Source organism: Anser anser, assembly GCF_964211835.1.
Source record: "Anser anser genome assembly, chromosome: 3".
In the NCBI taxonomy this organism is placed as follows: Eukaryota; Metazoa; Chordata; class Aves; order Anseriformes; family Anatidae; genus Anser; species Anser anser.
In genome coordinates, this window is record NC_139722.1 from 40,795,977 (window position 1) to 40,820,176 (window position 24,200).

Consider the following 24,200-nt stretch of genomic DNA (forward strand, 5'->3'; position numbering starts at 1 on the left):
CGCACTGGAGTGACAGAAATATTTTGTGCCTGGCAGCCCCACAGGGCCCAGGCTGAGCTCAGAGGACAAGCTAAATTAGCTTCACCTCCTACCTCCCAAACCATTCTCAGCTATGCTCTAGCCCCGCTGCCGCTGGTGATGTAAGAAACTTTAATAAGAGTCTGATTTGCACGTACCAGGTTTAACTTTTGGGAGGCAGCTGTCCGAGGAGCCCTCCGGCGACTGGCAAAGGCAGAGGCCTCTGGAGCCTTGTGAGAACAAAGACACCCGCAGCATCCCTTCTGCAGCGGTGGCTGGGTGAATACAGACGTCCTCACATCACGGGACAATGCAGTCCCTCCCTTAGGCTGATGTTTGTAACTCTGCCCGTTTTCTGAATGGAATCTGAGCAGTCCTAAAGGCATATGGGGTTGGCACCAGTTATGCTGCAAAAAGGGCTCAGAGCAAACTATACTTGATAGGATTTGTTTTTCCTGGATTTTCTGCTGCAAGCTACAATTGTGACCCATCCTGTGTGCTGAGCCAATATGCTATATGAATGAATGCAAGTCACTCCTTGGTCCTCTGCCTAAATACCTCAGGAGAACAGCCTACACAAGCAGCTGCTCCACTGCCTCTCCCCTTCGACACTGCTGGGAGGAAAAAGAGTGGTTGGCAAAAGGCAAAATCCTTGCATTTCCCCTGGTTTGCATGCCAGTGTTAAGAGATTTGTATTTACACTGGGAACATCAACTGCTTAATAACAGGGAGAGGTCTGAGGGAAAACAGCGCTGAGTCTGGCAGGGGGTGGCACAGCTGGGGCACACTGCATCATGCCCCATCTTCTCCTGGCCCCAGCAAGGAGCTGCACTTTCACCCCAAGGAGGCAGGGGCTCCATCCTGCCCATCTCCAGCTCTGCCTCTACCAGTGCCTTTTGCTTGATAAGAAGTTAGAAACCTATCCAGCCTTCATGCATCATTCTGCTCCTCTTTCCACCCATTAAAGGCAGCAGTTCCCAAAGCTGCCTTTAGCTAACCACCCTGCAAGCTGGAAAAGGGGTAATGGCAAAGCACGCCTAATGATGTGAACACTAACCTATTTTATCCTTTAAAGTATCGCAAGTTTTTAGCTACTTGATCTGAAGCAAGATTTTGTCTTCTTCACAGGCAAGGAGACAGTTAACAGGTTGCATCCATCTGTGGTATGTCAAAAGAAACTCTTAAACAATAAAAGCCATTATGACTAGGATAGAGAAGTCCCAGGGAAAGGAATTCATCCATACTGAACAACAAGAGAAGATCGCGCTCATCTTTTTACAGAGCACCAGTATGAAAGATGTGGCATTCTTAAAATATCTTTATATTCGGTCATGACCAAGACTATTCATCCAACACCCTACTTCAGCACACAGGAAGGGAAGAGCTAATAACAGAAGAATTTTCTTTTGGTGGTGGGAACAACTGCATGATGATTATCCCCCACCCAGTGTGGGATTTCATCAGAGATCAAGGATGCCCTGGCAAGTGTTGGGGCACTATTACATGTTTGTGGAAGTCTCTCAGCTTTTATTAACTAGATTCCTGATAATGTAATAAAACCCTCCAGCAGAAAGCCACACTGCTCATTCCTGAATCATATGAAATCATTCACCATTTTATATACAAGTTTTGAATTACAATCTTCAACTTCTCATCAGAAAAAAAACACAAATAAGCCTAAAAAAGCATTTTTGGTAGAACTGCACAGTGTACAGAAGCATACTTTCAATTATACAATATCTTACAGAACACATTAACAAAAAGCAGAGCCTGTTACTTTTTCTGAGAAGGCACTGCCCAGACAAAATTAGATGTTTCACCTCCATTATTAGAGGAATGGCTTTAACTGGACAAAAGAGTACATGAAAAACTTCCTGAACACTCCAGATAGTTTAACAGAAAAATAAAAGTACATTTGTAAACAACTTTCAAACAAGAGCCTTAAGAAAATAATAGAAGTCACTAGAAAATTAAGCTGTTAAACTCTTAGTAGCCCAAACTGCTATGTTCTACACTTTTTTTGATACACAAGTTTTGCCACACAGAACACCTCACTGAAAATTATAGGCAAATAATTAAAGAAAAGGTGCAATTAAGAAAGAGACATCTTGAAAGCCAAAGGTCAAACTCCAAATTCCCTTTGTAAATTGCAAGAACAGCAATATAACCTAAATATTGAATGGAGCCGAGTTCAACAGCGCACTGGTAGCACAGCACTTATTTTACAATCTGAGACCCTTTTTAATGTAAACTCTGAAAACTCATAAACAACTGTTAGAAGTGACATTTGTATTAGGTACCATAAAGCTAGCATTGCGTTCACTTCCATTATTCAGAATTTGCCATAAAATGACTTTTCATATGCAATGCTGATTTATTTTAAACAAATCTGTTTTATGATGAGGCAAACCATAAAAACTGTCCTGGGAAATGATTTTGTGTATGTGATGATTATCAACCAAGCATCTCAAGTCGAGCGTTGGTATTTATGCTGCCCTACTGAATGCTTAAGCATATGTTAAGCAAGCTGCTGAACATGGAGCGTGTCCATTTTGGTAGATGGACAGATGTATGCGAACAGCAATGCTTTGGATAACTTGTGCTATTCCTAATACTACAGTTATTTTCTCCACCAATTACATTTTGCTATAAATATGTGTGCCCTTAAGTTGATCCCAATATCAGTTTCAGCTAACTAATCAAATTATCTGCTAAGGTTTGGGGAATGATAACCCTTCCTTTATTTAAGTAAAAGAGGGAAGCACTTCTTACTCCCAAAGGTTTACCAACAGTAGATTTATTTTCAAGACAGAATGACACCATTCAGTAAACTGTCAGCTACTTTTGTTGTTCACAGATAGGTTTACAAGATGTTTATTATCAGGTAGGCAGGAAGGGGAAGAGAAAAATACTGTGATATTTTTACCGTGAATGTTTTTTCCAAGTTCTGCTAATGGGCTCCTACAAATAATTATTAATTTCAAGTACGCAGAAATCAAAGTTCAGATTACCTCTCATATTTTGAGGGCTCAGCAGCTAAATTACAATTTTCTATTTTGCCTTTGCAAAAGAATGTTAAAACCCTGCCCACAACTGAGTACACCAGGAGCTTATGTAAGGAATAATTTCCTATTATATTTAGAAATGCCTCATTTCTTTACCAGTTAGGAGTTAACTCATAAACCAAATAATCAATCTGCAATGTAAACGAGTAGTTATTTTCTCCCATGTAGAAATGGTAAATAATGAGACTGATAATTACATATTCCGCTTGAATTCATTAAATGCAATTCTTCAGTCACAAAGGCAGCAGGCATTCTGAGATGGACTTCAAAGGAAGTATGTTCAGATGAGTGGAATAACTGAGATTCCTGATGAAGATCGAAGCCATTTCCCTCATTTTCTTAATAGCTTCTGCCATTTCCATACTTAACTCCATTGCATAATTTGATATTTAAAATAAATTCATTTCCCCGAGTCTCTTTCTTCCTATCCAAAACAAAGTTACTTGCATTTATAGCAAATACTTTTGAGGAAATAAGTTGTAAAGAAAAAAATATTCCAGTAAGTGGTATGAAGGAAATACTTAAAATCTTGTTTTAATTTGCTTTCTGAGTTTCCTTTTAAGAATGTTTCAGTGACAAAAGCTTTGAAGGTTTAAGACACTTTAGCACGTTTTTGTTTCCCTCTTTTATACAGGGGATAAACTTTGCCCAGTGAATAACGTTCATAACTTCTGCCCAGTAACTAGATGGAACTGCATGGCATTCCCCCCAAGAAAGGAAAGAAAATACAGCCTTTTACTTCAAATATTTTATGAATGCAAGGTTACAACAAATATATTAGTCAAAATGCAGGGCTATCAAGCACTGAACCAAGGATGCTGGCATCAGTTTGACTATTATTTTGCATGTGGAAAAAATATACTACGTCTACAGGTAAAAGGCATCACTAATGCATCATGAATTACTCTGGTCAGCCAACATCACCTCTGCAGCTTGGTGCATGTTTATGTCCTGAAAATAATCATCATTATAAATTTGAGATGAGACACTGGAACAAAACCATTCTTAAACAGGAAAGTTTTTGTTTTGCTCTTATCGAGGTAACACCAAAAACTAAAACCAAGATCTTACAATTTTGTAGCCTCTAACATTTGTTAGGCTAGCCTTCACACAAGGAGCATGCATACAGCCACTGTTCTTGCTTTAAATTGAGGGCTGTTGGTTAATTCAAGTCACTATTTTCTCACCTTATCTGATTAACCTGTTGAACTGGATGTCCACCATAGGAAAATGAAAAAAATTAAATGATGTTAAGTGTAGCAGACAAATACAGACCACACCAAGAAGCTTACACTCATGAGTTGTCATAATAAGGGATAATAATAACAATAAAAAAAAAATCAGTCTTTTCTGTGCATATTTTCCATTTGAAAGGTCCCAGGAAATCATGATGTGCCTGGCCGTTTCTGTTGCTGATTTCTGATGACCTCTAATTGTTTTTTGCATTGCTGATAGTAAGTTGAGAGACTCTTATTTTCATCTAAGAGCTTTTTATGTTCTTGTACCAGACGGGATGTGTTTTGCTGGTCTTTTTCATCCTGGTCCAGTTCTGCTATTAGTTCTTGTCTACAGTTAAAAAAAAAAAAGTAATTGTCATTTATAGTCTACTTCTATTTGTGCGTAGATGACTAAATATGCTTCAAATTTTTATTTGATTATCCGTCTGAATTCATGGCTGGTGATATCTTGTGCAATAAAATTAAGTTAACAAAAAATCTTATTCTTTACTGTATTCTGAGGAGAAATTCTCTTCCAAATCAAATCCACATTTAAACCTTAAAACAGCTGTAAACCATAGACTCAATCTCTACATTTTTCCTTTTTATAATAGCTTTCAGATGTAATTCTACAGGTCACAGCAGAGCATCTAAGGATCCACACAGAAATTTATAAATTTTTTAGCTCTAACTTTGCTTAGCTGTATGTATATTCAAAGATTCAGTAGGCAACTTAAAAGGCAAAACAGCAATAACTTAGGTAAGGTTTTAGTGAAGTGCTGTTTTCTATTTGGAGTTGAACGTCTTGAAGGTGTGGAAAGCAGAATCAGGCAGATCATTTTTACAACTGTTATTTGCGCTAATTTTTGCAATAACTGTTCAAAATGCTTTTAGCAACTACTTTTAGAGGAACATTCTCTACAACTGTATCTCTTAATTTCTATCAAGTATATTAATGTTACATAAAACATGAGGTTGCAGTTTTGTTTTTTTCCAGCATACTAATTATTTACAGGCAGAGCATTAAAAAACAAAAACCTAAAACCCCCAAAACCTGGAGTTGCCCAAGCAATTCAGTTAATGTTTCATCATGTAAAGTTCAAAGCTGTAGGAACACTGCTTTGTGCTTTACATACCCTTACAACCCAACTTCTTGCTAGAGCAGAATTTGACTCTTGGAAAAAACACTGTAGTAACTCTGGCAACTTCACACTGAAACACTGTTTTGTACTTTGAGCTGTATATTTTAAAGCAGTGCAAAACAGAATCAGGCAGATTATTTTTGTAACTGTCATTTCACTTAATTTACGCATTAAGAATTCAATATGTTTTTAACCAACAATTTTAGATGAACAAATGCACTGATAAACTTGCTAAAAATTATCCTACAAAACTGATGTAGCTAAATAGAATGCAGTTTGTTTTACTATTTGTTTATGAGGTGACAAGAAGGCAAGCTGCCAACAATATTTTAGCAACAAAACAGTAGAGGAGAAAGTTCCTCATGATAATTAATTGTTGCCATATGGTTTGTAATTACAGCTAAAGAAAACTTCATTAGTTCAACCTTTATAGAGTAATTACTACCTCAAACAGCATTAAATACATCAATCACAGTACTATTTTTTGTTTCAAACCTAAGGGCAATTCTGTTCTGACTAAGAAAAACCAACTTGGAAACAGAAGCTTATTTTTATATAATTTATTGATCTAGAGGGACTATAGAAACAAAAACACAGTTACGATCTTCATGCTAGTTTCAGTATCACCTCAACGAGGTCTAAAAATTCTAATCATACTTGAAAAAAATTCTTCTCAAGATACTAAGACAAAATGAATAGATGATGTAAGGCCAATCTTAAAGTAGCTTTTTCCCCATTCTGTCTGTTATTTCTCAAGTAGAAGAGGTTTAGACACACATTTTTCTCATTGCCTGTTCCACAAACGCTGAGGCCTGCAGTATCTCAGACTCTGGTAGGTAACAAGCTGGTTACTTGGTTTAGAACATGAGTATGTAATGACCTCTCAGAACTGCTCCCCAGCATCAGGAAATAGAAATGAAGGGAAGCAGAACACGACAGAATGCATTGCAAACTGAAGTTCTGAATCAGCAATAACCTTGGCCCCAATCCAACAGTACATGCAAGCAGTTGCTTCACTTATATGTGTGCACAATGTGCACTAGAAATAATCTCTTTCCTCTTACGATAAGAAAGTATGTAACAGCTTTTATGTATTAGGTGCTAAAACCCTGGTAGAAAACCACAACACGTGTCTGGATAACACTGCTATAAATGTGATTATTAACAAAAGTCAGATATAAGATAAAAACCAAATGGTTATCTACAATTTACAATTGAAAGTCTTTTATTGGACAGTGCGTGAAACAGAATTGCAAAGTTCCTCAGCATTCCAGGTCTTTCACTCGAGATGATACAAACATTACTACTATGGAACATACGTAAAGGTGCCACACACTTTAATGTAGGACCTGTCCAGAAGAAAAGTCTTAATATTGCTTAAAACTTAAGTTATGGGCTCTGAATACCTCACCTGTGGTGACTACCTCGGTATCTCTACGAGATTAGGTCTTGAAAATAACCATGCTCTATGAAATTTTACTTCATAAAGCCTGAAACAGCAGTCACAGACTTAACTAGTGTAAAAGAAACATACAGAAGAACAGAAAAAGGTTTGAGACATTTTACTTACTTCCTCTGCAACAGCAATGCAATTTCTGTCTGAACTTTCATATACTCTTGTGCCATTTTGCAGTGCTGTTCAAACACAGCCATAGATTCTTTAGAGTTTGGACATGGTGCTAGAGGCTGAAAATAAATCAGACGTTAAAAACTAATGAACTAATGAAGTCTCTGCGGTGTATTTATAACATCTTTTAAAAAACAGTAGGCTTTTAAAAACAAGTGTCAAACCATGCCCTGGAAAACTTTACTGCACTGATGCCAAAGTTGCCTCAAACCTCCAATCTGCACTTATTAATCTGACAGTCACTTTGTCACAAGGATCAAAAATCAAACTAAGGTTTAATCACACACACCCCAAATAAAGCGAATGCAACAATTTGATGCAGTAATACTCAAGCAAAAAATATCTTATTTTGACAGTCAAACTCAAATTACATTTGGTTTTAGAGATCATGTTTCCCAGGGCTTGTTTTTAATAGCTTGATCAAATCTGAGTCAACCAATCTCAGATTACATAATATATTTTTTTTAGCCTTGGTCAAAAGTTAGACTATAAACACTGGTAAATATGTGGCACTATATTTTGCAGTCCCAAATTCACACATAAGAATGTAATGCAAAACAAACCATCTAATGACACATATATTTATTACCTGTAACTGATGATCTAATGTAAGATATGCCATTGGGATGGAGTTATCTGACCCATTGGTCTCTGTAACAACACCAAGAACATTTTAATGCATTTTTAAACACAGATAATTCTATCTTTATAGGACAAAAACGAGAAAACTACATCATTTCACAATACACAATCTGAATGTGAAAAGGCAAATGGAAATAGCAGTGTTCCAATCCCAAGGCAGATGACTCTTTTTGCTTTTCTGATAAAGTTAAGAACTTCAAAATTATGGTCTATAACAGCAAGAAGAAACAAATATTAAGGTTGTTATCCTACATTTCTAGAAGCCATGTATCCACATACACGTTCTTTAAAATATTATTTTTGTACAGTTTGCTATCATGTTCTGTTTATAAAAAAATTGCCATTTCATTCTTGTTTATGAAGGATCAGCCAGCCAGCCATGCATCTAATGATTTTAAAATTAGAAGCTGTGCAAACCAGCTCTGCCAAAATAAAATAAGCACAACCTCCTGCTCAGTTTCAAAGCCTACTCCTGGTGAGGATTTTAAGTATCTTCCTCACAACATGCTCTAGGGCATTTCCTTTACTCTGCAGAGACACTTTATGGGTAGCAAGGGACCCAATACCCAATCCATCTCCTGGGCCTGGCTGCTCTCTTCTTACACTGCAGTTACTCTGGATTTCTCTAGATCTTTAATCCACATTTAACATGTTTCTGAATTCTTACAGGTTATATCTTTTGGTAGCCCAGAATCTGGGGATCACAAGGTTACTGTTAAGCTTTAAGAGACAGAGGAGTAAAGACACATTGAGAAACTACTAATTTTATGAAACTACTGATTTCATAGCTGCATTATTGCTACTAGAGGATTATATGGAGGAGGGTAGGTGGGAAAAAAAAGGGGCTGCTTACCCATACCCCAAAAGCACCTGCCACAGAGTAGTCGTGGTAGAGAAACTAAGGTGTTGCCCTCAAAGACTATGCTATCTCCAAGAGCAGCTTCAAAAGGAAACAGAAATAAGAGGGTGGGAATGGAGAAAAAGTGGTTAAGTGTATGCTTGTAAGGAAACTGGAAGGTGGTAAAAATAAATAAAAATAACCAAAAAACTAAAACCAGAGAGACTTAATCACCACAGAGTCTTAAATCAGAACAATATAGAAGGCCTTCCCTACGTTCAATTACTGCCATTTATGGAATACTGCTACAGCAAAGGAATTACTGCAACGTTTCAAACACATCAGTACATGCAAAATATTTCAGATTGCATTCCTTAGCTTTTGGCTGTGTCACAGAATTGTAACTTTTCCTGTGATTGATTAGATTCGGCTGTGTCCTCATTTTATCACTTTGCCCGATTAACTTAATGTATTTTCTTTTACAGAAAACTAAAATTATTTATCTGTTCAGAAATGCAAATAACCCTTTGTTAATGGACTGCATAAACCTATTAAGAAAAAAATATATGTGTGGTATATTCTGTATTTACCTGAGTATAAGGTGAGGGATTTCTGCGAACAAGAAAGCCACCATAGTAACGGACCTTACTTTAGCTCTAGTGGTGTGCTGCGTTTAAGGCCAGAGATTTAGGACAAACTGTCTTTGCACTGGCATAAGATCAGCAGCTTTCAGTTCCCAATGAATTATCTATTTAACTAATGGGCAAGAGCTTGCTTCTGTGTGAAGCAGCAATTCCCCTAAGTGCTCGCTGCCTAAAGAAATTTGGAACCCCAAGTTATACGAGAGAAGGAAGGCTGTGGCAGAGGACAAGGGCTTTGGGAATTTGTGTGTTACTAGGCATAGAGTGTGATTATGCAAAGTGACAATGGACAGAAAGAAGAAAGCACAGAAGCAAAGAATAAGAGTATGCTGCCCTCCCCTCCTGCTAAAGCAGGGCAAAAAAGAGAAGTACACATCTTACTTTCAGAATCACCTTATATTTGGTAAAATACGAGTACGCATATGTACGGATATATATATATGCTGGCACAAAATCAGTCCATATGTGAGTTTCCATTTTGCAGTTGATTACAGGAAAAGAATGGCAGAATCTAATCAGTCAAAGATGAAACGGATTACAAGCAAAAGATTTCAGAATTTAAGGCACTATGAAATACCAACTTGAGATTAAGTCTAAGATTTAACATGTACATTCTGGTAATGAAAATGTAATTCTTATGTTCTAAAAAGGAATTTGTGGGCATCCATTATTTATATGCAGTCCAGTATCGGTCCATTTCATAATGGTGTGCATTATGACTTTTAAGATTGAATTCAGCTATTAAATTATGTTTACTCAATCATATTTTGTAACAGAACAACAGCGATGCTTCAGTAGAAGTATTTACATTTCTGTAGACACACTTACATTTGTTCATTTAAGACCAGTAACTTTGTGTGCACATACACATTCTGCATAAGCAAAATTACAACACGCAGATAAAGAAAAATTAATGTATTCCAGCTGATACTCACCTAAGTAGCACTTCATTCCAGAAATCAGAGCAAGAAAGCTTTATCTGTGCATTCGTAATACAAATGCACAACACTAAAATGCTGCAAGATGCCCACTCCCCAACCACACATTACAGACAAAAACTGGTGCTCTCTTAAATAGAAGCAGCACTGCACACATACAACACTTTGTAACAAACAAAATTCTTACAAGCTTACGTAACTTAACATTACCAATATAAAAAGTTTTTAAAGCCATTGTCAGAAACAAAGCAATAATGTAATGATTTAACCTAAGCAGCATTAAAATGGGATGACACTTTAACTGCCTAATTTTCTTTATATCTAGGCACATACCCCACAGCATAATCAAACATTTATTTATTTTTAAAGGCAAAAGGTTAACTAATGAACAAAGGATTACCTGCATCATCAGGTGTCCATGGATTACGAGTTGGCTTTTCAGAGGTTGGTCCCGAGGTAGTGATCATTCTCACACTAGGACTAGATGATCTACTGCTGTTTCTACTCTCCTGAAAAGATACAGCAAAACAGAATGACAAGGAAAGTTAACATTTTTTTTTTTCAAAATGTTCATTTTACAAAACGGTATTAAAATGAAAAAAAAAATGTGACAAAGCCTTAATCTATATTCCTCCCAAATACTCCCTGCAAACCTTTCTTCCTGAAAGCTTTCCAGCTAGCTTTATGAACTCTGTATGCATTGCAGGAATTTCATCCTCATCTCTACCATAGAAAAAGAAATGGATATAATTTTGCTATTCAGCATAATAAAAAGCACTGTTCAACAATGCATTCAAGAACTTTATATGAAAAGCACAATACTACACCTGCTAATTTTCACAATACTGTTCAATGAAATCTATCAGCTCCATAAAATAAGGAAGGAATAAAGTTTTATTTCTGATATTTAGCTGATGAATGGAACTACATTCAACTAAAAGAATGCACCTTAGTAACTGCACTAGACTGCAATGTATTAATCTACAGTTTTTATTGTGGTTCCTGTGTTAACTCGGAGGTTATACAGTCCATCCTCGGAAAACATGAAGAGGTATTTTAACAAAACAATCAATTAGAACAATCAATTAATTGATTAAAACAAAGAAATTAAAAATCAGGAAATTCTCACTCAAAGCAAATTAAAAACTAAAAATTCTGTAGGAACCTCCTTTACACTGAAGGAGTACTTTTACTACTTAAATCCTTTTCCTTATCAAAGCACAGAATATCTGATACTGACTTCATTATTCTACCTAGCTTCTTTTTCAGAATACTTATTTAAAATATAAATTATTGTATGCCATACATCTTCTCACAGACATAAAAGTAACATAGTAAAGGACTTAAAAGTGTAGACCCCACCGTGTTTTACAGGAAAAAAAGTCAAAAGAAAAGATGCTATTTAAAAGACAATTATTTTCAATATGGTATGCTTTCTATGAAATTATTAGCTAAATGTCCCTATTTTTTAAAAGAACCACTCAAATATACATTACCTGGAAGCTGTATTTCTTTATGACCCTGATTTCCAAATATCATATCTTAATTTAATTTTAAAAGCCAGGATTTCAGTCAGTCAAGCATCAATCCAAAGAGTAGTAAGATCCTACACACTGAAATACCCATTATTTCAACTGCATTACAATACGTTTCTCCGGTAATTGCTTCAGTTTAAGAGGCTAGGAAAACACGCTATTAGACTGCACACACGAGACCTATAACAGTAAATGCCCATACTTTCTAAAATGAAACATCTTTGAAACAGCAATAATTTAAGTCTACTGGGTAAAACAGGGAAGCCAGAAACATGGCTCAATTATTACCTTCTCAGAGCTTTAAAAATTGTTTAAAATGTAAACCTTATTTTGCAGCAGTTAACACTGTCCCTGTGCCAACACTGAACACTTCAGTCTTGCTTGCTTATGTAATGGAAAAATGTTTCCAAACAAAGTACACAGCTTCAGTACCAATAGTTATTAAAAATGATTTTTTTGACATTTCCTTACATATTTGCTTAAGCTATCTATGTTTCTCAAATGATTTCAGTCTTCACATGCTGAGGAAACTCATATGTGAGTGCTGTCTGCCTTATCAAGGGAAATACATTCATAAATATAAAGTGACATGAAACTCTGTAAGAACAAAGAAATTGCCAAACTGGGACTGCAATTTATCCATTAGTCTTGTATTCCTTCTTTGACAGAGCCACCGCAAGCAACATGAAGAGGAGTAGCTTCATTTTTTTATTGACCGTTTTATGTTAGTAGCCAGAAAGTATCATAGAAATAATCCAATGGAATGATATTATCGGGATGACCACATCAGATATTTTGAAAAAGCTTTTGTGTTGAAGTCTTTGTTGACATTATGAAGGTTTAAGTGGCCTAGCTTACTGTTTACTGTCAGTGTGCTCGGATATGAATGAAAAATAAATATCAGAAGATAGAGCAAGCATTTTTAATGGGGTCTAAGTCCTTAAAGCAAAAAAGAGATTTGTTGAGTATGTAGTTGACAGCAAGGGGGACCCAAGAAATGTTCTAGCTAGGGTAACTCTAGCAAACCATGCTATACGGGGGGTGCTTGCTGTACCAGATCGCTTTGGTCCATCAGCACAGTAAAACCACTTCTGCGATAACACTGTTTACATGAAATTACTAGACAAAATTGAAGGATTCCTATCTGGGGCACATTTTAAAAGCACCACAAAATCCAAGGGAAGTTCCCCAAACTGAATAGCTGCTAGATTACAGTGGTTGAGTGTGCTAAGTGAGATACTTCAGCTCTCCTGGCATCGCACTAGACCACAGCCACCTTCCCTGACACCAGCTTTGCTGACAGGTAAGCCAGTGACCGCTTTTCAGCAACCGGTTTCTGTCATCCCCTCACGGATATCCTGCCATCGTTGCCTCCTCCAGGTATCACAGTATGCAAAACACACTTTCTGTAAGGTTTCTCTCACACCATCTTTGCCAGGTGGCCAAACCTTTTAGCTTCTTAGTTACCATTTCTCAAAGGCTTAGCATCTTGAAAAGCTGACTTGCTCTAAGGAATAACATCTCCCCCTTCTCGGAACAGCATGTTTTTTTCTGAGTTTAATTGAAACAGGCAACCAAATTTAAAGAAATCAGCAGTACTAGCCCTTTCTCCTCATTTTCTGCAGACTCTATCTCCCTATGAAATAAGAGAAAAAAAGTGCGTCTGTGACCAATTGCACAATCTCATGGACAGAATGATTCATCTGTATGGTTTCAGATCCCATGAATTCTCACACTTGCATGCAGGCATGTATACTCAAACCCTGCCTCTCAACTGTTCAATATAGTACACACTTTTCTTTAACACATTAATTTTTTCCACTTCAAAGTAAACTGAAAGTAGAGAGGCCCAGTGACAGGTTAAAAAAAAAAAACACATTTAAAAGAAGTATTTCTGATATTATGATGGCATTGTAAAGGATGATATATACCAATATGACCCCATAAAAATATATAGACAAGGATGTCTTACTGATATCTTATTGCAATATGCAGTTCTTTAACGATTATGTCAAATAAGTTCCTAAATCTACCTGTGTAAAATGCCAAATTTTGCAACGGAGACTCAATCCTGTATAAATAGCAGATTCGTTGTGTTCAATCTAGCCTCGCAAAGCTTTTTATGGCTGCAGTTCAGAGTCTGCACATCTATTTGTGTTACAAAGATGTTTAGGCAAGAGCAGTACTGGTAATGGACAGACACCGCATAGTCCTAAGGGGTTTTTAAAGTGCATGTACAGGCAAATGGAAAGGCAGAGGAATCAAGTCAGTGGAGAAAAAAAAGATTACATGCAAACATGAGTGGACCATCCCAATACATGTATAGAAACAAATGGGAATGGACATCAGACTGTAAGAAGATCGCACCAGCGCTGCTCATGTCACTTGGAGTCGAGTCTAAGGTCAGCAAGTACTAGAGCACAAGACTTTCATCAAGTTCTGTGAAGAACAGGGCTTTATAGACGTGATCTCAACAGCGAGCCCTTCCGATGGCTGGTCCAACTAGAACTTTACTATAATTATACTAAACCTTTGGTGTTGTGTATTTTCCTACCTAAGCTCTCAATGTAAAAGTGTAAGCTGAGTACTAAAATCAACTGCAAAGCATTATTACTGTCTGTTAATTTTGATAGCGTCAGTAAGACCATTACTGGAAAACGTCCTAAATCTCTGAACACACACACACACACAAAAAAGTATTCATCACCATACAAACCACACAAAGAATTCTTCTAGCACTACACAGAAAGAACAATCATAAAACATACAAGAAGGTTAGATAAGAACAGACCAGAAGCTAGGCAGGGAGTCTTGGTCTACCCTTGTCAGGCAAGCACAAACTTTGGTACATTTGTTATTAAGTAGAGTGTTTTCTTCCACCTTAACAAAAAATCCATTCCAAGTTGGTAAAACCTTCCCAGTATAAACAAAGCAAAAAACATCAGAGAATCATTTTCTACTGACATGTTGGCAATTTCAAGAAAAAAACAAAAACACCACATTTAGTAAGAAGATTTCTCATCAGCCTTACAGTGTATCAGTCAAATGGTTTTAAATCATCGTCATAATAAAAAAGCAGCACCACAGCAAAATTTTGAGCAGGACAAGGGCTTAAAAGGACTGGGTGCGGGACTGGAAGCACACAGTGCGGTGGCAGCTCAGTGAAGGCTACGCCAAAGGGTGGGTGTAAGAGAGAATGGAATGCAGGGAAGAAGGATGTTTGCAATGAAGAGAGGGAGGGGGAAAGGGATTTTCATGCTAGAAAGGATAACCTATATATGGTATGGTGCATATGGGGAGATACTATAAACTGCCCAGAGCTACACTAGTTACAGATGTGTTTTCTGCTTTGGCTTGTAGACTGCTTATACACATAGCAGTTCAAGATTTTAGTAAGAATTCAAGGCAGTGAAGTCCAAAGCTATAGAATCCTAAAAAGAATACTTTTAGGTCTTCTCCTCTAACTACGTTGTGCTTGCTTTCTTAATTGTTTCCCAATTGAATTTTAATATGTGTATCTACATATATAAAAAGTTAGAAAAGGCTGCTGAAACCAGTGCTTCTCTTCTCACACCAGAAAAAGGTTGTGTGTGAAAATTTATTATGCACTGTCCATATAAATAAATTTCTTCCGAAGTGCATTTTTCGTGCCTGTTAAAATGTTATGTTTTCCATGTCTTATCATAACCTTTCCAAAATGTGCAAGATAAAAGAAGGTAATTTTAATTCTTCCATTTACATTTCCAATATATATATGCTATCAGAAGGAAGAAAGCAAAATGTGATTCTGGTACTTCTACAGACCCTCATCAGAAACTGGGGAGGTAAACAAAACTTTTTTGTACCCTCCTGGCCACAAGGACAATTTAGCTAGAACATCTACACAAGCAGTAGAATAGCTTTCAAAGAAAGGTTTTCAAAAAGCTACTAATATTTGAAGTAAACTGGAAATTCTATATTTTCAAATATTAACTACTCATTAAAATGAACAGAATGAAGAACCTAAAATAAAAAACATAATTCAAAACATTCATACACCAAATCAGTTCAATTTGGTATAAATGTTGCACCATTTCTTCATTTTTTCCCCCAAGTCTTCCATAATTTTTGTTCTACTGTTAACCAAATAGGCTAATCAATTTCTTTACTAAGTTTTGCAGATTCATTTCTTTCTAAAACACCTGCCTTCTCTGAAGATATTAAAATGTATTTAACAGTCATTCTATTATTTTCTAATAGATGTAAATTCTATCTTAGTAAATTAGCAGTAAATTCTACTAATAATATCTATTATTTTTTATAATATCTATTTATGAGGTTTCTGTGGCTTTCACACTCTATGGAATTAAAGAAAGATCAAATGTTGATCGCTCTTAAAGTTGATCACCCCTAAAGTTACCACCCATTTTAGATTACTGCAGTATGTTGTTTAATATGGAAACTTGATTAACATGATGAACATGCTAAGCTCCCATTTTCCCAACATACAAACAATAATAGGAACCTCAAAATTGCTAATTCACACTAGTGATGAAGTATCCTTTCTGAATTACTGAAACAGACAAGGTAGCAATTAAAACACAAAATAAACACATCTGAATGAAGCATCAGCCGTACTTTTCTCATTTAAGATGTTCCTGGTATATTTTCAGTTATATATAGTATAACACTGTCTGTTACCATGGCACTTACAATACCAGATATGAAATTATAAAATGTCTTATTGAGATAGTTTTATTTTTTTGTAACATAACTTTGTGATAACACCTTCATATAAAACTTTCACAAGAAATGGAAAGATACTACTCTAAGTTACTGTTTGGGGCTCAGAGATTCAATAATAAATATGCTTATAATATTAATGTGCATTTTTTTTTTATTTTTATGCAAGAAGTGAGTCTAATGTATGTATAACTGCTTCAGGCAATCATAAGTAGTTATTTCAATTGTTTTCTACACAGAAAGACGTAAGGGCTTTCCTGCGTAACACCTGCCCTGAGCCAAATTGAGTAGTACACACAAACTATTTGTACATAAAAATGATAAATACTGTATAAGCTATATAGAAATCACTAGTCATCTAGAGCTCATTCATAGATTATCCTCGTGGTATCGGGTTTAAATGCAATAAATGTCACTGCATTCAAGCTTCCACATGATTTCTACAGAAGTATCAAAGGTAGAGATTTCCAAACCAGTTTCTCTATACAGATACAGCATCAACTTCACTGAAAGATAAAGAGGAGATGAGAGACATTACCTGACTGGACTCTGTTCCAGCAACAGTAAGATCTTGAATGGATCTGCGCCTCTGCTGTCCGTTTCCTGCTGGGAAAAAACAAAACAAAAACAAAACAGTGAAATCTATTCAGAACAAAATAAGAAGGGTGCGACTGTTGCAGAGGAGCTTGGAATTTGTACAAATCCACAGAGAGAAAGGGAGAGAGGGGGAGAGAGAGACAGCTGCAGAATTTTAACTCAAAACATGCTGGCCTGTCAACAAAAAGTATCCCCCAATACAATAACCACTCCTACCACATGAATTGCTGCTGCACTCCACTCCACCATCTTCTGTCACATGTATTTGAACAGGCTCAGGACTCGGGGCAGGAGCTGATGACGACATCTATTTCGAGTGCGTTACGTTATGGGGATTTCTAAAAGCTAGACTGCGAAGATAACACGCTGCCAGCTTTAACCTGTTGCTCTTTGGTATGCTCAAGTAACATAGCAAGAACTTCTGCCTGTGTTTTGGTTCCCTCGCTAAAACCAAGAAGCGAAGGTGCTTCCTTCTGGGCAAAGTGAAAGCTCTCTCTCTCCTTCAGATAAAGGAAACTATGCCCTATTCTCATGCTCTGAAAAGTGTGAAAAGGGGACTGTTCAGCTAAATCACATCTTGCTATCAACCTTCTGAGCACAATGCTGTAATCTTTTCCTCTTCTCCTTCCACCTGTTAGCAATTATCTACTTGTGACAGCTACATAAAACAGTTTAAATTTTAACACTGACACTCAATCAAAGGCATTTCCAGGAAACAAAGTCTCCTTAAAAATAAAAGAGATTATGCAACGGAATCTCCCTAACTACTTTGATTTTTATTACTGTGATTGTTTATATTGTCTCTTGAGAGCAGGTCAGCTGTCCAAAAGGAAACACCAAAACGTCCTGAGTAACAGCTGACAATGCTCAAAATTCTTGGTCTTAGATCTGCATTACGTAACTTTTCTACTAGAGGGTAGCATCTCAAACATGTACTACAGCAGCGGCAGCCCCTAACCCATCAACCACGCACTCTGCAGCCAGCCCAATTCACTCAAAGTCCTGTAACAGGCACCTATTTTTTTTTAAACCTTTTAGATATTTATTCAACATAATTTCAGTATTACTTCACAGCCTATCTTAAGTGTTTTGATTCGCAATAGTTACAACAAAAATGTAAGACTATCTATGCAATATGAATCAATACATTTAAGGTATCAACTTAATAATTCATAAATCATTGTTAATAACTTAAATATAGGTACTATCGCATGTACGAACACATTACCACAAAGCAGCCATACCATATTGTCAGTGTCACTTCACCAATTTGTCATAACATTTTAGAATATAAAATTTCTAGCAAATACTATGAGAAACAAGCATATTCGAAATATCAAGAAAGATTCCAGAAAAGGAGTATATTCTTTACCCTGACTACAAATGAATTTTAATTGCAACTTTTTTGAGGTGTTGATCTTTTGCTTCTGAAATTCAAAGAATGTATATACTTACCTAAGCATCAATTACTATTATGTTTAATACTTTTCCATGAAGATACTAGGGATGAAGTGAATGACAAATCTATGTCAAATTTTTGAACTTGTTCATTTGTAGTGAACTTTTTTCCACTAGCTGACCATTTAGAAACATGTTTATACATTTAATAGAATTATGTACTGTAGATACTTCATCTGGCTGGCACAGCTGATCTCAATACTCAAGATACAGATGATCCACCCATGACTGACACAAAATTATGTGCACGTTTCATTCAACAACACTGTTCTAAAATTAGCTCAGCTGAAATAAGCTTGCAAAAATATCTGAAATTCTCATTTCAGATTAGCAACATTTGTGAATTTAAAGAACCCGGCACATGTGTTGCTGAAACATTAGAACATGGCTGCCAAAAAGTTAAAATAATCAGGGTGGGGTGAAAGAAAAGAAAATGCTTTGGGATGGGGAGGGGCCAAAACTACTGTGTTGCAATAAATGAATACCTTTAAATGAAATATCTCCAAGTTAGTAGCATGAGGGAAGAGCAAGCTCTACTAGGCAATGCCATTTTAATTAGTGTAACTACTGCAGACATCTGGCAAATAGCTTAGACAAAGCAGAAATAGACTACAAATCAACAAATACTTATTGCTCCAGATTCAAGATAAATTCAGTTGAAAAGTACACTATGTAACATGTAGTTTTTATCTGAAATTATTACTCCTACTTTTCTATGCCTTCCTTTCTCAATTTTAATCATGTTTTTACCTCTAAATTCATTTCAAACTCCTAATTTTTCCTCATTATAAAAAATATTTCGTAAGTGTGCAGAAGTTAATATGATGTACCATGTCAGTATTTTAACAGTTTACAGGACTGTAAGACTAGAAATCAATGAGCACTCAATTACACATCTGTTTTGAGAGCTTTAGTGAAAAAGCTCTGAATGCCTCATCACCACCTGAAATGTTGAAAGACCTTAATTTAATTAATTGCACCGAAAGAGAAATAGACCCATAAACTCATATGGCATTCATGGTTCAAGTGATTACTGTAACATAGTTCTAGAAGTTCCAAACAGTACCTGGGGACTTACGCTTTCAGGTTTTCTTAATATGCATAGCTTGCAGATGAGAGCTACAATTATTGGAATATCCGAGTTACATTCTGTCTAATAACATACGGATATATCAACTAAAAGGGCAAAATGAAAGTGAAAAAAACGAGGGGAGTAAGAACAGAGAAGAGGAAAGAGCAAAATGATGCTCAGAGGAAAGCAGCATTAATTGCTGAATTACCAAGTAGTCAACAAAATCAAGAGAAAATAAAGCAATCACTACATTCTCAAATTAGTTTCACGCCACAAAACATTTCATACAAACAGTAATTTAAAATTTGTTCACAACAAAAGATTTGCAGTGGTAAAGTATACATTCTCTTCTCATTTCCTTTGCTTTGTCTCCATCTTCCCATTTCTTCCTCCAGCTCCTCCCTCCTTTCCTCTATTTCACCTTCCTCGTCTCATTTTCACTTCACACCATCTTCTCTTCCATCATCTTACTGCCTCCTACCTGCCTCAGAATTCTCATTAATCTCTCCTCACCAATATACTTGGCCTCAAAAAAAAAATTTCACATACTGTTGTTTGTTTTCTAAAATATAATTCAAAACATACAGAAAATTTCTAGCATGAGCTGCTCCACATACTCTAGCAAAACCAGTTACAGCTTCCTGCTAAGGCTTTTGATCATCCCTCAAATATCCAAAGCAGCTACACACTCTTCTCCCTGCCCTATAGCAGATACTTGCTGTCTCCTTTTACACTTTCACAAACATACATGCTGCTTGTTCTCTTCTCTTTTCTTTAAGGCAACAGTATTTTGTTTGTATATCTGCAGCCAAGTACAAACACACACTCCCTCTTCTTTCATCTCTCCTGTTTTCTCATTCAGGCTCCCTCTTCTGCTCCTGCTCCCTTCTTTTTCAATTTTGTCCTCGGGGATCCTTCTCTCGGTTCCTCCCTGATCATGTTCTCCGAACCTTATTCATACACTGTACTCTCAAGAGCTTTCCTACAAGAACCAAACCTCCCTTACAGTACAGGATGATCAGAATTCAATACCGTTAGAAGACAGTTTAAAGAAGTTAAAACTTTGATTTGGATTCCAGAAGAATTAAGTGATCTGGGGAGACAAGGGCAGGATTTCTGGCTTATACAGGCTTTGAGGTAGATGTAGAAATTACAGATTAAAGCATCTATGATTTCTATGATTCCTATTCTAAAGATATTCAACAAAATGTGTCTATCCTGAGTAATCGTTTATGCAGTGCCAATGCTATAAAAATATTTTAATGCTGTGGTACAATTTTAGATGACAAAATTAAAAAGCCAAATGCATTCATGCTGTATGCACGAGCTGTTTAACACTGCCAGTGAAGAAAAGGCATACTTTAAAGTATATACTTTATACTAAAGGCATACTTTAAAGTAAAGATACTGCTTGACTGGTTTGTATCCAAAAGGCGTTCTGATTATTTTTCTTGATCAGGTTAAAACTATATATCTTTTTTCTTTTACACACATAGCTATTTAAGCCTTTTGTACTTACTAGGGTTTTTATTTCTCACATATACATATGAAAAAAAATAAAAAAAATATAAAAATACTGTTGCATATTATCTGTACTATACTATGTATTACGTATACAATAAAGGGAAAGAAAAGGATACTTTACCTGGCTATCTGGCTACAGTCTACCACCACTGAAAATTCATTTGCCAAGCTGTCACAATAAATTGGAACTCGCTGACCCATTTTTCAGTTTTTAAGTTTTGTAAACTAGTAACAAAAATAGAATCTTGAATCAAAGTAATTTCTGTTTATACTTACTCGAAAGTATTTAGAAACAAGAGCAAATGCATATTAAAAATTTCCCCTTCTGCAAACATGTTGCCCTCAACTGATAAAAATTTGTATTTTATAACCTTGGTAGCATACCAAGGTTCATGGATGCAATACTTGGTTGAACCAAGCATACTTGGTTCATGGATGAAAATCAGCCAAGGCAAAACCCATTACGAAAAAAACCCCAACAACAGCAGATGTAGTACTCATGCTTCTAAAATAGCCCAGCCCCAAAGCAGCTGACTCACGGTAACATGCCTGCCTGCCTGGTGCCCTCCCCTCTGCGGGAAGCAGCTGCTCAGCAGAAGCTCAGGCAGCAGCACGGACAGTGTCAGCACTCACTCTTCCCACAGACAGACGTGCCCAGGGAAGGTCGGACGAGCTGGGTACGTGGCAGAAGTGCTAAGGAACATAATGGGGTGGGATCCAGACAGAGGTGCCAGTTTGGAGAGCTTGGAAGTACGACTGGAAGGGGAGAAGTGTGCTAAGAGGCTAGGACTGATAGCCACGTACTGAAAGTGAAAGAGTAAGGAAAGGAATGAGGTGAGAAATAGGCCACCATGTGTTGTCTTAAAAAGAAAAAATAGAGCAACATGCTTTTGAGAAACTGCTTTGAGGATACAGACAAATATAGTTAGTTTATTAGGAAGCTGGTCATTTTCATGTCACGTAACAATTAAGCTCTGCTTTAATACTAGGGACATGTTCTTTTTTTTCCTGGCCCTGCAATTCTTCCTGGGAAGCTGTTCTGACTAAGAGACATCTTTTATTACACAGCCCAGAGTTATTTGCATATTTACACCTTTTTTCTTAGTGCCAGTACTGTGTCTTTTAGCTTAAACGCTGCTCTCTTCCCAGTCTTTAGCTGGGGATCTGTCTACAGGAAATAAATTACGCATTTCTCGGCTTTCATTGTGTGGGCTAGAACAGCCGTGCTTTTCCACTTTCTTCTTCATACTTTTCATACGATCCAAGTAGCTTTTCTTGCTATTATTTCAGAGTTCACGTTTCTTTTATAGCTCAACACACTATTCTGGCTGCCCAGTATACTACGTTGAATTCCTCAGAGATCAGACCTCAACAAGGGCCTGTAAAATAGAATTAGTGCTTTTTAGTCTCTCTTGGAAATATACCTCTCAAAAGGAACTGTAAGCATTGTTTCAAACGCAGTGTATGACCCTGAATTTTACCCTAGTTCTGTGTCCCCATCTGCCCCCCAGTCACAACACAATTCATCCTATGTGATACTCGAATCCTCCTATTTATTATTAGTCACTCTTGATAACAAAATTCGCTGTTAACACTTCATTGCTCATTTAGGGCTTATTGAATGCCTTAAGAGTGAACTTTGAGAAAATTCATTCCTATGCTTGCTCCAATCCTATACCTTCTTTCATTTCTACAGGTTGCTATTTCTCTTGTATCTATTCCAAATTTATGTTAGAATTCCCATCTTGCCAAGTTCAACTAAAATAGTCCAGATGAAGGGCATCTAAATGACTTCCTTTTCCTAAATAAGCAAAACCTCAAAAAGGTATCTGATATGTTTGGAACAATCTATTTTGGGAAAGCCATATGATATGTTTTCACTGACCTTTTAATTATTCTTCTCTAAAAGTTTCAAAGTTTTTTTTTGAAGCCTTATGTGCTGCTGCAGACAGACAGTACATGCAGACGACAGGTGCCCTGTAAACTTTTAGAGCATGTTTGCTGAGCTCCCATCACTTATTGACACCGTGAAACTTGACAGATCCTTTCAGAATATTGCTTCACTTTCTCCTTCCATGTTCTCAAGATTTCTTTTATGCCGCAGAAGGCCAGGATTGTCTGAAAATTACAGTGGAAACCTAGTAAACTTACTAGGTGATTTGTTAGCCTCAGTGCTGAATAGCTTTTATTTTCACTGACTGTGCTATTTTTCCTTGGAAGCTACATTTTGACATTCTTTATTTTTCACGTAAGCTTCAATAAAACTATTTGAAACTTTTGTGCAGAACTATATCTTCTGCACTCAACTTTAAAATACCCCCCCCCCCCCCCCCAACATTTATATGGAAACCTCCTCAGATGACAAAAATTTAGAGTAGGGGTCCACAGGTTTTAGTGGAACTCTCGATTAGCAATAGATACTATTACTTGCAACTCCTGACAAATCACTTTGAAATGGCTTGCATACCACTAAGGGTATACCTGTCACAGTTTGGGATTGATTGTAATTATTTTTAGGCTTTAAGAAGTATAAAATGAACCACTTGGACTGGAAAAAATAAAAGATGGGAATGTAAAAGATATATTTCTAACTCAATGTAAATTTGAGATAGATTAGAATTATTCATTAAGGTACCAACAGAAATTACCAGCTATGGTGAGGATTATCCTGATCCTCTTCCTGTCAGAAGCTTGTCTTAATAATTTTAGTTTATTTTAAACACAACAGAAATACCTCATGCAAACACATTTTAGCTCTGGAAAACTGTAGTCAAATGTAAAAATTCCACAGATTAAGCTTTAATCTTGTTTAATCACATGCATTACACAGATTTGAAGTTCTGTACATAGTGTGTTTAAGTCTTTTGCTCTACTAATATTTGATTAGATTAAAACGGTTGCTCAAACACTACAAAGATCAGGGAAATATAATTATCCAGACAGTAATTTTTCAACTGATGTCCGTCTTTGCCAAATGATGTACTGTAATAAAGTTCTGCCTAGTTTTGTTCTATAATGAGAATCTAACATCAGGATCATAAAAGTACAAAGTTCTTTATTAGCAAATGTAAGTTAGACTAGAAGATCAAAACCTTCACTGATAGAAGTTAGTACTAAAAAGATCATGCTCCTCTTTACAGAGGCATTAAAAAAACCCATGTTGG

General features: G+C 36.4%; 1 protein-coding gene across 4 annotated transcripts in view; it reads right to left on the reverse strand.

Annotated features, from left to right (window-relative positions):
• Positions 1–1,612: 1,612 nt before the first annotated feature.
• Positions 1,613–24,200, reverse strand: part of MAP3K7 (mitogen-activated protein kinase kinase kinase 7) — a 51,253-nt gene continuing 28,665 nt past the window's right edge. For 2 of the 4 annotated variants that reach the window (XM_083831368.1, XM_083831366.1), the window contains 5 exons: positions 16,924–16,991; positions 10,529–10,637; positions 7,659–7,720; positions 7,013–7,128; positions 1,613–4,649 (listed from right to left, as the gene is read on the reverse strand). In XM_083831368.1, coding sequence (XP_083687494.1) covers positions 4,469–4,649; positions 7,013–7,128; positions 7,659–7,720; positions 10,529–10,637; positions 16,924–16,991 — 536 coding nt within the window. In that variant the 3' untranslated portion in view covers positions 1,613–4,468. The remainder of the gene's footprint in view (positions 4,650–7,012; positions 7,129–7,658; positions 7,721–10,528; positions 10,638–16,923; positions 16,992–24,200) is intronic. The other 2 variants (XM_083831367.1, XM_083831369.1) reach the window with 1 other exon arrangement.